At 32.4% G+C, this 16096-nt stretch overlaps 1 protein-coding gene across 8 annotated transcripts in view; it reads right to left on the bottom strand.

Moving 5' to 3' along the window:
- UBR3 (ubiquitin protein ligase E3 component n-recognin 3) overlaps positions 1–16096 on the bottom strand; it is a 185358-nt gene that overhangs the window by 95394 nt on the left and 73868 nt on the right. For all 8 annotated transcript variants that reach the window (XM_074363852.1, XM_074363851.1, XM_074363847.1 and 5 more), the window contains exons 18-20: positions 14881–15022; positions 13391–13487; positions 2686–2827 (exon numbers count right to left, since the gene is read on the bottom strand). In XM_074363852.1, the coding sequence (XP_074219953.1) occupies positions 2686–2827; positions 13391–13487; positions 14881–15022 (381 nt within the window). The remainder of the gene's footprint in view (positions 1–2685; positions 2828–13390; positions 13488–14880; positions 15023–16096) is intronic.

Here is a 16096-nt window from a genome sequence, read left to right as displayed (position 1 = left end):
ATTAAAAAAAAAAAAAAAAAAAAAAGCCATCTGGCCAAACTACAGAAGGGGTAAGAGGAAGAGGTTCTGCAAGGAGTGGCACTGTCAGCTGAGGGCAAGACTGCAGAGAGCGAAAGAGAGGCCCGTCTACGCTGAGACTCAAAGAAACTGCCCAAATGGCAGTGGGTGCTTGGAAAGGACTTAGTCACTTAGGAAGTAACCTATTATGACTAAAAAAATGCTTTCAGTTCACTGACTTTCTAATGCTTGTTCTGACTACTGAGAAGGCTTTTCCATTCATATTGTGTGGCACATGGTGAGAACAGATTCTAAAACCTTTTAAAAACCTGATTTTTCAAAATAAATTCTGTATGTACCTAGCTATTTGACCATGAACAACATCTGGCCTTAAGTTTTCTTATCTTTAAGACTGAAATAAGAGTCCAGAATTTTTGCAAGGATTCATGGTTAATATACATAATTTGCTCAGTACAGTATCTAGCAATTGATGTTCAACAAAAAGTAGGTAGGTGGTATGGATGGTGGGAGGAGCAGGAGGAACAGGAGAAGTAGGGAGAGGGGACTGAATGCCGGGAGGCAACAGAGGTCATCCTTTCCAACCCAGTACTTTATAGAGAGGAAACCGAGGCTCAGCCACACACACCCAGCTTGTGTTAAGCAACACTAGAACACAGATACTAGACTCCCAACAACTGCCTATCATTACTACATACACTCTGTCTCCTCTTAATAAATAAAACATTACTAGCTAAAATGAAATAAATTTTGGCTTGAAATTCTATGGCATTATATCTTACAATTTCAAATGAGTAACTTAAAGGCCAAGAAAAAAACTTTATTAGGTATTGTTAAAAAAAAAAAAAAAAAGAATGATTTCTGGGGAGTTTCATTAACATGTTCCATATTAAAGTTTTTTTAATATTAAACATGGCAGGAGATGAAATGGCTTACTGACACTGATTTTTAAAAAGCTGACCAGACAATGCAATGTCAATTAAAGGTTTTTCTATAATCATTAAAGCTATCATAAAGTTGAAATTTTAAAAAATGTGTTCATAATAATCTTGAAACAACTACACACTGCCTTTCTATTTTTGATGAAACATAATTTTTATAATAAGCAAAATGGAAAGCTTGAAAAAATATAACTTGAAAGAACACAAATCATTTGCAGTTAAGGCTTCTTTAATTTTTAAATCATGAATTACTGACTTATTTATTATTATATCTACACAGCTTCAATATTTGAACTAATTATTTAACCTCTAAAACTTAAAAAATCATATCTGAAAAATAAGAATAATAACAGAACTTTTACTCAAGATTTTTTTGCTATAATTAAACAAAGTATGTATATAATGTATACACATTACATTGGATACAAAATCTGGCACTAAGTAAATATTTAAAAAATGTCTGTTACTCATAGTGTTACTTTTTAGTGTTACACTGTTACTCATAGTGTTACTCATGGTGTTACTCACAGTAGAAGAAAAAATTCTCCTTTTTTAATGAAAAAAACATTTTAAATCATTTTACTGAATAATTCTCATAGAAATTAATGAAAATAAACTATTCAAGATGCTTTTTGAAGCACATGTCTAAAAGCTTAACAGGAGTAATTCTTACAAGTAAAATGAAAAACTGGTCATGGGGTGGAGTTAAAAAGAATGAGAAGTACAGAAATCTAAAAGCTATATTTATTTAAACAGCAAACATTAAGAGAAAACTAAAATGTCTACTTAACTAAATGTTACATATGTTTTCTTAATTTAAATAATGTATATGTAGTAATTGGAAATTTGCCTACAAGGCTTACTTTTCTATTTCTTTTAATTTTTAATTTTTCAAATTCTAATTAGAAAAAAAAACAATAGTTTTTTCTTTGTATCTCATTTGTATGATGTTTATCTATTATAGTTACTTTATGTCTTATTTTATCTATATAACATGAGCAGTTTTTTGTCTTTCACTTCTTATTCAGACTATAACATAAATATGCCTATTATATATATTCACATATTCCACAATATTATATATACAATTTTTGAGCATCAATTAATGTTAGCCAAATAAATAAGTCAGTCCTGTGTGAGAAGACCCAAGAAAAAAATTATTTCTAGGTAACAAGAAAGCAAAAGTATCACCTTTTGAGTTTCTAAAGTATTTAACAGAGAAAATTCTTAATGTTATCACATAGAAGCCCATTCAAATCCTTCCATGTTACATTCCTGATCAGAGGAAGAAAGCCAAGAGAAAAAGCCTAAACACAGGGTCACTGGCCCCTATAACTGCTTTCCTAGTTTTGTCATTTTAGTGGATACTGGTGGTTGTTTGGTCCCTAATATTCATTCCACTCTTCCTGCAGTCACACAATATTTCACTTCTTGTAGCACAGAAGCCATAAAGACATAGACTTATCTGAAACTGTATAAGATGGACAGTTTCCTACAAAGAATGGTGTAGGTCCATTATTTTCAACTTAGACAGACTTGAAATTATATATAGAATACAAGAGAATTCATATATATGTGATTATGACATATCCTCACACATCTTAAATATATAAATACACTTTGCTTTATAAATGGTACTGTTATATAAACATTATCCTTTAGCACTTTTATTTTAAAATTATTGAAATAAATTCTAATCTGAATCTTTCTATTCAAATTACTACTGTACCTTGTAAAGCAGAGTGAATAGCACAATGTGTAAAGTTTTACAGTGCAAAAGTCTCATGAGACCTTTATAGCTGGGATGGAGTGGTGTCCTTTTCTTATAGGGAGGCCAGGGATTTCCAGGGAATTTTCCACTCTGTTTTAGACTGTAAAAATAAAATAAAACTAAAATTAGATGACAGACTCAACACTAAACCGTGGTTTAAACAGTGATTTATAGACAATAATTTTTGTCACATTCTTTATGCGGTACTATTTTTAACCAAATTGCTCAAAAATGCCAGAGAGCTATTCTCTTCACAATGAACATTATTATTATTATTTCCTTTCACATTGGATAAAAATAACTAGAGAGAGCTAAACTGAACGCTAGAAAGAAATATGAATAGGAATATGTCAACAAAGGGAAACAAAGGGAATACAAAGTAAAATACTAAACAAAAGAAATTTCCAGTTGCAACAATTGAACAAAAAATAGATAAACCTAAAAATTCCCTCACTACCAATAGCTGGGAGAGCTGGGTAAAATAGAATCTTTTGAATGCATATTTGAACTCAAAAAAAAGAAAGCAGAGTCCCCCTGGCACCAGAAAAAAAGAAAGAATGACAACAACAAGCACTAACACTGTATATGTCAATGGCTTTAAAGTCCGTGAGCAGGTAGATCTCAAGATGTTGAGCTCACAAGGCTCAGAGATGGAACTGAGATCTCACATAAGGCTGAGACCTTTGAAAAGCTTTACCCTCAAAGACAGGATAACTCACAAGGAGAAATAAGAAAGCTTGCCTGTCTCTTCTGTGATGGAAGAACATGCTACCCAGGAAGATAATAATTACGAACTTATATGAAAATACCACCAGACTCAAAACACAAAAGGCAAAATCTGAGAGAAGCACACAGAGAAACTGATAAATCCACAACCATAATAAAGCATATTAACATATTTCTAAAAGAAAGCCCAAGAAAAATAATTGGAAAGAATTTTGAAGACTTTTTCAGCAGCACACTTGATAACCTTGAACCAAAGACAAAGAACATCCAGTAATTAGAGAATACACATAGTTTTAAATGCAATTAGAACATTTATAAAAATTGATGAATTACCAGGATGCAAAGGAAATCTCAACCAAATACGAAAAGAACTGACATATAGATCACAACCACTTGTCACAAGGCCAGTAAAACTAGAAATCAACTAAAAGATAACTTAAAACTTCAGAGATGTAGACACTTAAAAAAAACACTATGTTCTTAGAAATTCAGAGGCCATTATAATTATAATAGAAAACTTTAAACATTTAGATCCTAAACTATAATAGAAAAATATTGTGAGATACAACAAAAGCAGTACTTGGAAGGAAATTCATAGTCTTAAATGCTTATATTTTTAAAAATCAAAAACTAAGCATCTAAGAAAAGGGAGAAAATCCAAACTAAGTTGAAAGAAGATAATAACAATAAAAGAAAAAAATACAATAGAAAACAAGTGGGGGGAAAAAGAAACAACAAAATCAAAAGTTTATTCTTTAAAAAAAAAAAAAAAGAAAAAAAAAGCAGAAACAGCAGTCCTGTGATAAGACTAACCAGGAATAAAAACCAGCAAGCACAAACAAATAATGAGAATAAAAAGGCAGACAATTTTTTTACTCATTAATTAAATACTTAAGACAAAGTAGAAGATTTCCTAGAAAATATATAATTTGACAATCCCTTTCAAGAAGAAATAAAAATCCTAAGCAGGACTATAATGTTTGAAGAAAGCAAATTAGCAGTTTTAAATTATCCACAGGAGAAAAACAAAAACACACAAACAAAACAAAACAAAACACACAAGTCCCAAGTGGCTGAATAGTCAAGTTTTATCGAAACTTCAAAAAATAGTCACAGAAATCAGAATTAAGTTGGACCACTACCTCACACCATATGTAAATATTAACTTAAAATGTATCAAAGGCTTAAATGTAAGACCTAAACCTATAAAACTCTTAGAGGAAAACACAGACTTAAGTCTTTATGACCATGGATTAAGCAATAGATATGACACCAAAAGCACAAGCAGCAAAAGAAACAAAATAACTTAACTTGGACTTCATCAAAATTATAAACTTTTATGCTTCAAAGGACATGCTCAAAAAAGTAGAAAGACAACCCACAGAATGGTAGAAAATATCTGCAAATCACATATCTGATAAGCCTAGTATTCACAATATAAACTGAGCTCTTGAAATTCAGTAACAAAAAGACAACTCAAATAAAAAATGTGCAAAGGATCTGGACAGTTCTCCAGAGAAGATATGCAAATAGCCAATAAGCACATGAAAGATGATCAACATCATTAGCCATCAGGGAAATGCAAATCAAACTACAAAGAGGTACTACTTCATATCCACTAGGGTGGCTATGATAAAAAAAGACAGATGATAAATGCTAGTAAGAATGTGGAGAAATTGGAATCCTCATATATTGCTGGTAGGAATGTAAAATGGTGAAGCTGCTTTGGTAAACAGTCTTGTGGTTCCTCAAACAAATATAGAGTTACCATAAGATCCAGTAATTTCACTCATAGGCATATACTCAAGAGAAATGAAAACAGATGTTCACACAAAAATTTAGGCACAAATGTTCTTAGTAGTATTATTCATAATACCCACAAAATGGAAAGAACCTAAATATACATTAACTGAGGAATGGATAAATAAAAGTGGGATATCCCTACAATGCAATATTATTTGGCAATAAAAAGTAATGAAATACTGATATGCTACAACATGAATGAACCTTGAAAACATGATGCTAAGTGAAGATGTCAGTCACAAATGATCATATTTGATTCCATTTATGTGACATGTTCGAAATAGGCAAACGTATAAAAACAGAAAGTAAATTAGTGGTTGCCTAGGACTAGGGGGATTTGGGGATATAAGTAGCATATAGGTATATATAGGTAGTATAGGTAGGATATAGGTAGCTGTTAATGAATACAGGGTTTCTTTTTAGTGATGAACATGTTCTGAAATTTATTATGGTGACAGTGGCACAACACTGTGAATATACTAAGAACCACTGATTAAACTGTACACTTTAAATGAGTGAATTGCAGTGTATGCAAACTATATTCAAATAAAGCTATTAGAAAAAAAAAAAAAAGTCAAGAAACAGATAACCTCCATCTCCCAACATAAATTTTAGAGACCAGCAAAGGACAAAGATACACAGATAATTCTATGGTGCTAATATAACCTTGTTAACAATACAAAGAACGATTTTTTTTTTTTTAAAGTAGAAGACTAATGAGACAGGAGGGAAGCGGGCAGGGCACAACCATGACACAGCAGTTGAGGACAGACATAAACTAGTTAGAACGAACTAAGCTAAGACGGTGGAAGACTTGACTCCCAGTAGCCTTTGAGCCTCATTATGCACTTATTGTAATGTATCAGCATGTTAAGTGGTACACCCACAGGTACTGTGACAGTTCTGAAGCTGACCATAAAAGGCCAAAAAGTAGACAGAGGCTCAATTCCTGGAAATCCCTGCCCCTCCTCACAAATAGCTGGAATAATCCTCCCACTTGTTAGCATATAAAATTACTGAACTTGTATAAAACTAACCACCCGCACACCCTGGACCCCTCGCCTTTTGAAATGGCCCACATTCTGCCTAGGGAATCTGTATCTCCCAAGTGGCTCTCACTTTCCTAGACGACCCCATCTCCCAGGTCCTCTCTTGCCTTCTGAGATGGCCCACAATCTGTCTATGGAGTGTGTATAGCCCTGAATAAATCTACTTTCACTTTACTATGACTTGCTCTTGAATTCTGTCCTCCATGAAGCCAAGGACCCTCACTCGGCGAGGCGCATCCCAGGGACTCACCCAAAACCTGGGACACGATCATCCTCTCATGCCCCATTTTCCTGCAACACTATCATTCTTACGAGTATAATGGAAAAGAACTTTTAAAAAATTAGTAAACCATATCAAATAGTATTTTTTTAAGAGTGCATCATGACAACATAGGGTTTTTCCCAATATATTATTCAAGGATGTTTGGATTGTATGCTATCAACTACACAGATGCAGAGAAAGCAGCCGTTAAAATTAAAAACTCATTCTTAATAAAAATTCTTGGTAAGCATTCAATAGAAAAGAACTTGCTCAACCTGACAAACGGTAGTTACAAAACCACTAAAGCAAACACTACATCTAATAGTGATGCATGAAAAGCATTAGGAACAAGATAAGAATGCTTTTCATCACTGCTATTACTGAGTACTATATTAGAACCCTAGCCAGTAAAGTAAGACAAGAATGTGTGCGTGTATTCACAAGTGTATATATATATAAAGAAAAGAAACAAAATCATTATCCCTAGATAATTTAACTGCACAAAAAAACTGTAAAAATCCATAAATTATTAGAACTAGTAAGAGTTTGCCTGAAAACAAGATTAACAATAAAAAACAACTGCATTCTTATTCACTAAGACAAACAGAAACTATAATTTTAGGAAGTATACCACATATAATACTTATAAAAATATAAGTATTCTTTGAATAAAAATAACAAATAATATCTAAAACTTTAATTTAAAAAAACTGTAAAATTTTATTGAAAGAATTTAAAGATGACCTAAATAAATAAGGAAAAAGACCACATTCATGGATGGGAAAACACATTACTCTAAAGATGGCATTTCTACCAAATTAATCCATGAATTCAGTACAATTCCAATCAAAATCCAAAAAGTTTTATCGTTAAATTTTATATGGTCATCATAAAATTCTAGGCAAAGGGCCAAAAATAAATAGCTATCATAAATAGAAGAGAGAAGGAAGAGGAGGAGGAGAAGAAAGACAAGCAAGAGGAGGAAGAGGGGGAGAAAGCAGATAAACTTACAGTATTTGTGACAGTATGGCATTAATTTACAGAATGAACTGAAGATAACAGACCTATATCAACTGTATTTATTCACAGTAGTTATGTTCTATAAAGTTACCACAAACACTGAATTTTTACTCCTAGGGGAAATAAAGGGTTTAGTTTTGACAAGTCTGGGACCACAACATTTTTGTCATCAAAATGTCATTTGCATAATATAGGTTCATTAGCCAATGTCTTTGTAAAACAAGCCAGTCTCATCAGCACTGAAAACCTGCTCTTCCACATAACCCTTTTCCTATATAACTCGTAGCAGGTATTTAAAAAATTATTCTGCTGTCTCCTGATCTGCAGAACCTGCTCTGCCTGCAAGTTTAACATTTTTCACACTGTATTACCTTTTGAAACTTGCAAGCCAGCCAGCACTAGTTAAGAAGGGTTTAACATTTTCCTGACCCTGGGTAAATGTGACAGTAAATTTCTTATACTCTCAAGCCTCACAATAATTCTGTCCACTATGCTTTTTTATCAGACATTATCTCATGAGTCCACAAATTCAGCTTTTCAGCTTTTCCATAGCTTCATCACACACTACACATGTTACTCTAACACTTTTTGGAATGGCCTCATGTACAGCTCAGTGAATGTCCTCTACCACTTATCTCAGTGTACCATATAACTGACTCCTTACCATTGAACTCACAGCCAACGGCACTATAACAGCCTGAATGAAGCTTATCTAACAACAAATTTTCTTTGTAAGGCACATTAAAGCCTTCTTGCCCTCAAGAACACTACATTTGGCACTTGGCACTATATTTGGGGGCCATTTTAAACATCAAAATCATCAAGAAAAAGAACAAAAATGCAAAAACATGGCACTAAATTGACCGTGAAAGGGACACTTGTCCACAGTATGAGCTGAAACAAGAGGGAAAGCTTTGCTTTGTTTCACCTCAGCCTAGGTGCACTCTGCAAGTCTGCTCGGGTCTGCGAAAAACCAGGAAAAGTGCTCTGAGTATTGATTTGGGGCTTAAAAATAAATTTTATCAAGTAGCCAAATTTACAAGTACAGAATTTGCAAATAATGAGTGTCAACTGTATATGTATACAGTATATGTATATGTCTGTATATGTCAACTGTATATGACAGAATTAGCATTATTAATCAGTGAGAAAAGGCTAGACTGTCCAATAAATGGTCCTGGAGCAACTGGCTTTCTGTAGGAGCAAAAAAATAAATAAATCACTACTTCACCCTCTCTATAAAAATCAACTCCAGGTGGATCAAAACTCCAAAAATGAGAAGTAAAACTTTAAAACTAATGAACTTTAGATAAACTAACAGGAAAACCATTAAAGAATAATCCATACATAGGTCTCAAAGCAAGAATTATAAAGGGAAATTAATAGATTTTTTAAAAAGGCTAACCCTCACTTAGTAATCCAGACAATGCAAGTGAGTCATACATTCAGCACTTGAAGTTAAAATGACAGAATGAACCTAAGTAGTTAATTTTACTTTCACCCAAAACTCCAATAAAAAATACAGTTATGGTATTTTTTTAAAGGATGAAAAGCACAAGGATAGGGAAAATCAGAAAAGAAAACACAAAATTTTATTAATTGGAAAGCAAATGGATATTTGATGACTCTAGAAAACGTAAGAAAGCCCAATCACAAGAAGGCCACGGGGAAAGCTGAGAATCAACCCCAACTGCAGAATCTTCAAAAGGCTCAGAAACTGGAAGCACCTAGTACTTAAATAACTGGTGTGGGGACATAAGAGGCTAAAATGAGGACTGGATGAAAACTGCTTGTCCCCTACTCCAATAGAATCTGGCTAGAGAATTCACCTCTGGAGAAGGTAAAATACAAGCATTGTTAAATCTAGGAGGATGCGGGATTAAAGTCATCATATACATTTTGATTCAGAGCCCTTAGGCTGTGATTCATTCAGTTCCGGGAATAATGGCAGCCAGACCATTACCTTCTGGGCAGTATCTGAAAAAACTTCTCTGAGGAATCTGACCAGACCAAAAAGTTATAAAGAGACAAACATAAGGGCTTCTCAACAAACCTGCCTGCCCAAATCACCCTATATTACAGCTCAGAACCTATAAGATCTGCCACGGCACTCAGAGTTCATCACAAGCAGCCAAAATTATCAGACAGCTGAAGAATGCCTCTAACACAGAAGCCAGATAGACTGAACAGCAGAAAACTCAACTTACAGGAAACAGATATTATGCAGGTAGAGGAAAAAAATTGTAAAAATAAAAAAATTACCATTGACATACCAAAGAAATGAGTTGCATCTATGATTCAACAAGAGGATGCCATTAAGTTTGTATTAAAAAAAAAATTGGTTTCTACATAATACTGTAGTGGCTACATGTAAGCGTAATTTTCAAAACAATCCCAATAGCTTATGATAAAATGTTTCAATTATTCTATTTCACTCAGCACAGAAAAGCAATATTTAGTTTTTATTTTGTTTGCTTTAAGCACTAGGCCCCTAAATATACAGCACCTACATTAATAAACTGCTCCAAAATAAAGATTACATATTTATTTAAGGCAGCAGGTAATACATCATTCTCACTGCTCTTTTCAAAAGCATTAATGGAATAATGCAAATGAAAAGCTAAAAAATGACAGCAAAAAAATTTTAAATGACTCAAACCAACATCTAATATATATAAACACATACATCATACTTTCAAACATAGGCCAGCACCTATTAACCTTCAAGATGGGACAATAAAAAATATCAGAAATTATAGTTCAAAAATATTTGCCTTCCAGTTGAATTTAAAGTACCACTATATAAAAATCACATTTGTCTTTGGGAAATGGCCTAGACAATAGTTCCATTACTGCCATTAATAAACATATTTCACTGAACTTCTTTGGATTGCAACGTCCTCATATATAAAATATAACACTGAAATGAACGGATGCTTTTCCAACTGTTGGTTTGTTTTTGTTTTTGTTGTTGCTGTTTTCCCTCTCAGGCCTCCTCTTGCTGTCGCTCAACCCCCTCTTCCAGTGAGGGTCCCCAAGACACTTTTACAGAGGCTTGAGAGAAGAGTTTGAAGGCCTTTTCCAGCACTAAGATCCTAAAATTCTAAACATCTAAACATCACACAAAGCAAATGGTCTATTTTCACTTAAAAAATCTCAGAGAAATTTACTTTTCATTCATTTAGCCATTACTGATTGTCTATAAAGTACATAGCATCACACTAGATTCTAAAGACAGTATAGCTTTAATTTATCAAATCATTTTTTCCATAATTCTTCAAAAGGCCTTTCTATTACCTTCTTGAGATAAAAAAGGATCACACTAACTAAAATCAGTTTTGTCATTTTTGTTTCTTAAAACTAAAAGAAAATGAAAATGACCAACAGCCAATAAGTCCTACACTTCAGGGTTATTTCCCAGTTGTGTTCTAATAAGAACTGAAACAGTCAGTTACACAGTTACGTAAGAGACAGTCACATAAGAAACATCACATAAAGGAAGCAGATGCTATATTTCACATACAAAATACATTTCAAAAAAATTAAGTTTTACATATAAACACATTTCTTCATGGAGATAATATTTATTTTAAATACACAAAATCTTTTATATTATATAATAGTTTGCACATAAAGTTTCACAGGTTAATTTACAAGAAAATGATTAAAAGGTTTTTAGTCTGAAGCTAGAGTATATTTATTTGTCATCTGTTACTATTGTTTTATTTAAATACATATTTCTTTAAAACAAAGATTTTCAAGCTGCCAAGAACCATTACAGCACTTCAGAAATACTTCTAAGAAACTAAGAAATATTATACAGGAACTCAAAAGCCAAATGAGGGGAATAAGAGAATTAGGAAAAAAGAGAGTAAAATAGGAAAGAAGAAATTTTAATAAAAATAGCTCTAAGGATATGGTTTTCTCTATGTGAAGTAGTTACAAGTCAAAACATAATATGGTGCTAAACAACTAATAACACAAAACAGATTAGAAAACACAACATACCTGCAAATAGAAAAGGTTACCAGTACAGCAGTATAGGTCTAAACCAGGTTTTTCTACATTGACACCACTAATGACATTTGGGGCCAGAAATTCTTAGCTGTGGAGGCCAGACTTAACCTCTACTAGATGTCAGTAATACTCCTCTCCGTCTTTAGACAATGCCAAATGTCCCTTGGAGGACAATTCGTCTATGGCTGGGAATCACCCGTCTAAATACAGAAAATTAACTGCTTAAAGCACAAGTAAAAGTCTGCTATGTGGGAAAAAAATTTTTTTTTTGCTTTATAGAGTGCCTGGTGTATAACAAGTACTCCATAAATGTGTATTGTTAAATTAAATTTTCCTATTAAAACCAATTACATTAAGTATTTAATGACTCTTTCAAAGCTTTGAAAGTTTCAGCCCAATCTGAGTTCAAATTTCTATTCATTATAAAGTAAAAAAGAGTAATAAAATTAACTATATACTTAATTCTCATATATTTAAATGACTAGCCACCAACACCATTCCCTGAAAAAAGGCAGAGCCACTTAAGACAACAGTGTTTATGAAGGCCAGATTAGGTTTTCCATGCAAATGCCTCCTCCCACCCATCTTTTCATTCTTCAGCATCAACAATTCAAATTTATTTATTCACCAAATATATTCAGGATGCCTATTATGTCCCAGCACTGAGATAGGTTCTGAAGATGAAAAAGAGACATAGAGGAAAAAGATATCTCTTCTCTAGTAACTAAGAGTCTAGTAGCCTACAAGCAAACAAAGTTACAAAACCACATTAAAAGCACAAAAAGAGGTTGCTAAGAAAGCAGAGAAAGGAGAATCTCACACTATCTCTACAAGGGTTTTAGTGAAAGGTAGCGAGAGATGCTGAACTAAGTTCTGTTTTTTGGCTTTCTTTTTCTTAGGGGGGGTTTTAGGGGTGTGGAGAATATGCTAAAATTCTACACTACAAACTTTCTTTAGATATATCTATGATGGTTCTCAAATTCAGCATATATCTTACCTATTACTGTAACGTATTGGCAAAGAGAAGTTTTGATTATATCCAATATCTATATTTACACTTTGATAGTTATATGAACAAATATTTCTCAAGATCAAAGACATTTGTATCTTTTTAAACTTGTTTTTAAAATGTTTAAGCACAAATAAACTGAGTAAAAATAAAAGGTGATATCCTATAATGTTCAGCAATATAATATTACCTATTAAGGTTTAAAAATAGAAGTAAATAATACATTTAAAAATACTCTAACAATAACATATGAAATGGAATTCTCCACTACAAAGATACCCTTCAAAACTTTTCTTTTCTGCAATCATCAACATTTTAAACTACTTTGTTAAATATTTACAAATAAAATTCATTTTACTTTGGCTCTTTTCCCAGTTGTCAAGAACATAGCAATATTACCACACTTTTTGGGGCTACTCATCATGTCTGATGTCAGACAATTTTATTCTCTTAACTTGTGCCTCCTCTACTGGTTTAGAAGTAGAACAACACAGATCAAGCTTTGAATTCCATTGGTCGAACAGCAACTAAATAAGTTTGTTATTTTTTCATGTTTATTTGTGATGTTTTATAAAATTTATTTTTATCAGATTAACATCAGATCTTCAGTCAAGATCTTGAGAATATAAATCTCAGCTAGATTATTTTTTTAATCTTAAAATATTTTCTCCTCTGAAGATTTTGAGTGTATTTAACACTTTATTTGTGTTATAATTAAATTTTTTCTATATAAATACAAGATATCCATTATTATACTACTCAATATAACGGACTTACAATGCTGTATATCTGTCCATTGCAGACTGCACGTCTCTACGGTAAACTGTTCGAAGAATGACCATGACGGGGTCAAACTCGTGATCCCAGACTTCAGCTATTATTCAAAAGAGAGTAGAAACAAAATACTGACTTCTTAGGAATAAAGTCAATCTCTAATGACTAATTACATTTAAGTATATTTTAAATTTAAAAGATGGGAAAGTTTTGAGGAGCAAGGAGATGGTAAAACAGGTAAGAAGCTATGTCTACTACTATACTCACTTTAACAAGAGTAGGTTTGCTTTTATTGCTTAGTATAACAGATTCACTTAAGGCTTAGTTTCCTAAAACTAAAGGCTTATTTTAACTACTTTTAAAAAGTTTTAAAACCACTCATCTATTCTAACTCTCTCATTTTACAAATAAAAAGTCAAATCCAAAGATTAAAAACTGACTTTCTCTTTTCTGTTTAAAAAGCAGATTCCCAGAATCCATCCCCAGAGGTCTGGATAAGAGCAGATTAGGCTGAGATATAGGACCTTGTATTTTAATAAGTATTACGAGTGAGTCTGACAGAGGTAATCCTCACATCACACTGTAATAATAAGCACTATACAAAAACATCAACCCACTTACAAGCTCATCTAAATTTTAGACACAAAGTGTTCTCTACAATAAAGAAATACTGTGCTTTTCCTTTAATGGAAAACATTCCAGCCAGAGACTCTGGATTGTTCTTCCTACTTTGTAAACTCTCTGAAAAATCCCACATGATAAGGCTGATTTTGCTATGTTTTACCAAACACAGCACATGCTATTTACAGCTTCAAAGTGGGCATCAGTATTTCACTTAGACAATGAGTGTTGAGGGGGTTAAGAAGCATGTAACTACTACTTCCTTCAAAATTCTCAGATTAGTAAAAATGTGAAAGTGAAGAAGACAAGACAGTGAATCAAGACTTCCCCTACTTCTGTTCCTTGTTAAGTATGTCATCCACAAATCCAGGTGGGAAAAAAATCTCAGAAAACCAACCACTTAAAGGAAAAGATTTCTATGTATTTACATAGGTTCAAAATGTATGAGAATGTTATCAGCATTCCATATAGATTTTAACTGTTTCGAGTTAAAATTTGGGTAGTGAGAACTATTTCTAAATAAAATTTAGAGAGCAAATATATTCAGAATGTTTTAAAATATATATTTTACTTAACAATTTCTGATTCATTTACAGTTCATTTACTCATAAAAATAAACTGGAGTTCATATATAAAGTTTCTTTTATAATTTAGAGTCATCTAAGAAGTCTTATTGTAACATAAACCATGGATATATAAATAAATGGAAGCAATATCTCTGTATACCATAAAAGACAAACATACACCTACAAGAAAGTTCAAGAGAAAACCAAAGCTGAATAAATTAAACGCAAAACGTTTTGTTTCAGTATACACAACAAACCCTCAGAAAACTAGTATTTGAAAGAATATATTCATGTGTATAAACATACCTTTAGGCGTATACATGCCTTGTTGCATAGAACCTCCAGGTTCAAAAACAGGAGCCTTAAAATCAGCTACAGCTGATAAAACTGATTCAAAGCTATAACTGCCTGGAATAATGCCACTTTTGGGATTTGGATTTTCTGGAATATGATGTATGTGTCAAGAAAAAAAATTAATAACTAAGAGCCAGCTTTATAATCTTACTAAGGTATTCTAGTTTCTAACTGCCTTTGCTAAAATACATAGAGCAATTGGCTGTAATATATAAAGTTAGCCACAAGAGGGCTATATAACACAACAATTCAATAAATTTTTATTATCTGTGAATTTTTAAAAGTTTTAACCTAGAAGCCTAATAAATGACATGCTGAAATAGTTCTGAAGTATATTTCCCCCAAAACAAATTAATATAATTTCAGGAAGTGAAAAAAATTTTAATCTCCATTTTCACCATTTTGCAAAAAATGTTGTACTTTCCCTTAGAAAATCAAAGTATGCTAAAAATCAGCCAAGATTTTTGTGAGCAAGGATTATTTTTCCAAAAACACAAGATGTCATCCTCAAAAGAAAAAAGAGAAAGATACTAAGCAAATTTTTTAAAAAGAAGAAAACTACAAAGACTCTTTCCTACTGTTTTCACATAAAGCCATATAATTCTTTTTAAATTCAAAGTTACAGAGAATGCTTTTGCTCTGTTACAGCACTGATACAGGATATGTTGGTTGAATGAAATCATCAAATAGTATCAAACTGATGCTACTTAAGAAAACCTTCAAGGTTATGAAATAGGGATTCTAATAGCTTTTTCATACATTTTAGCCAATTATTTCAAACATATTCATAATACAAAAAGTAAATTTATTCAAAAATTTACAAAATAAACTTAATCACAAAATAACACGATGATCAGTGTCTAAAATTTTATTGACAATAACTTAAAAAATAAAGTGTCCATTGTATGCTCAGTCATATACAGAGAACTGTAAGTTTTTTAAGTTTGTAGATAATAGTCTTTGCCCTTAAAAACTTCTTAGTTTAAGACTGAACTCTAAGAAAAAAATACTCAGAATGTTTAAAATCCCAATAACAATAATTATAAAATATACCTCTAAATTTTACCCATGAATTCCAGCCTGGCTATACAGAAAAAGCAGACCTAGCTACCTTTTACCAAGTGTCTAGCTCCCTTTCACTAATTCTGATCCTGGGGTGTCCAGAGCC

The sequence above is a fragment of the Camelus bactrianus genome, chromosome 5, assembly GCF_048773025.1.
Source record: "Camelus bactrianus isolate YW-2024 breed Bactrian camel chromosome 5, ASM4877302v1, whole genome shotgun sequence".
Lineage (NCBI taxonomy): Eukaryota > Metazoa > Chordata > Mammalia > Artiodactyla > Camelidae > Camelus > Camelus bactrianus.
The sequence above is the reverse complement of the archived record's forward strand: the minus strand, read 5'-3'. Positions and strand labels throughout refer to the sequence as shown.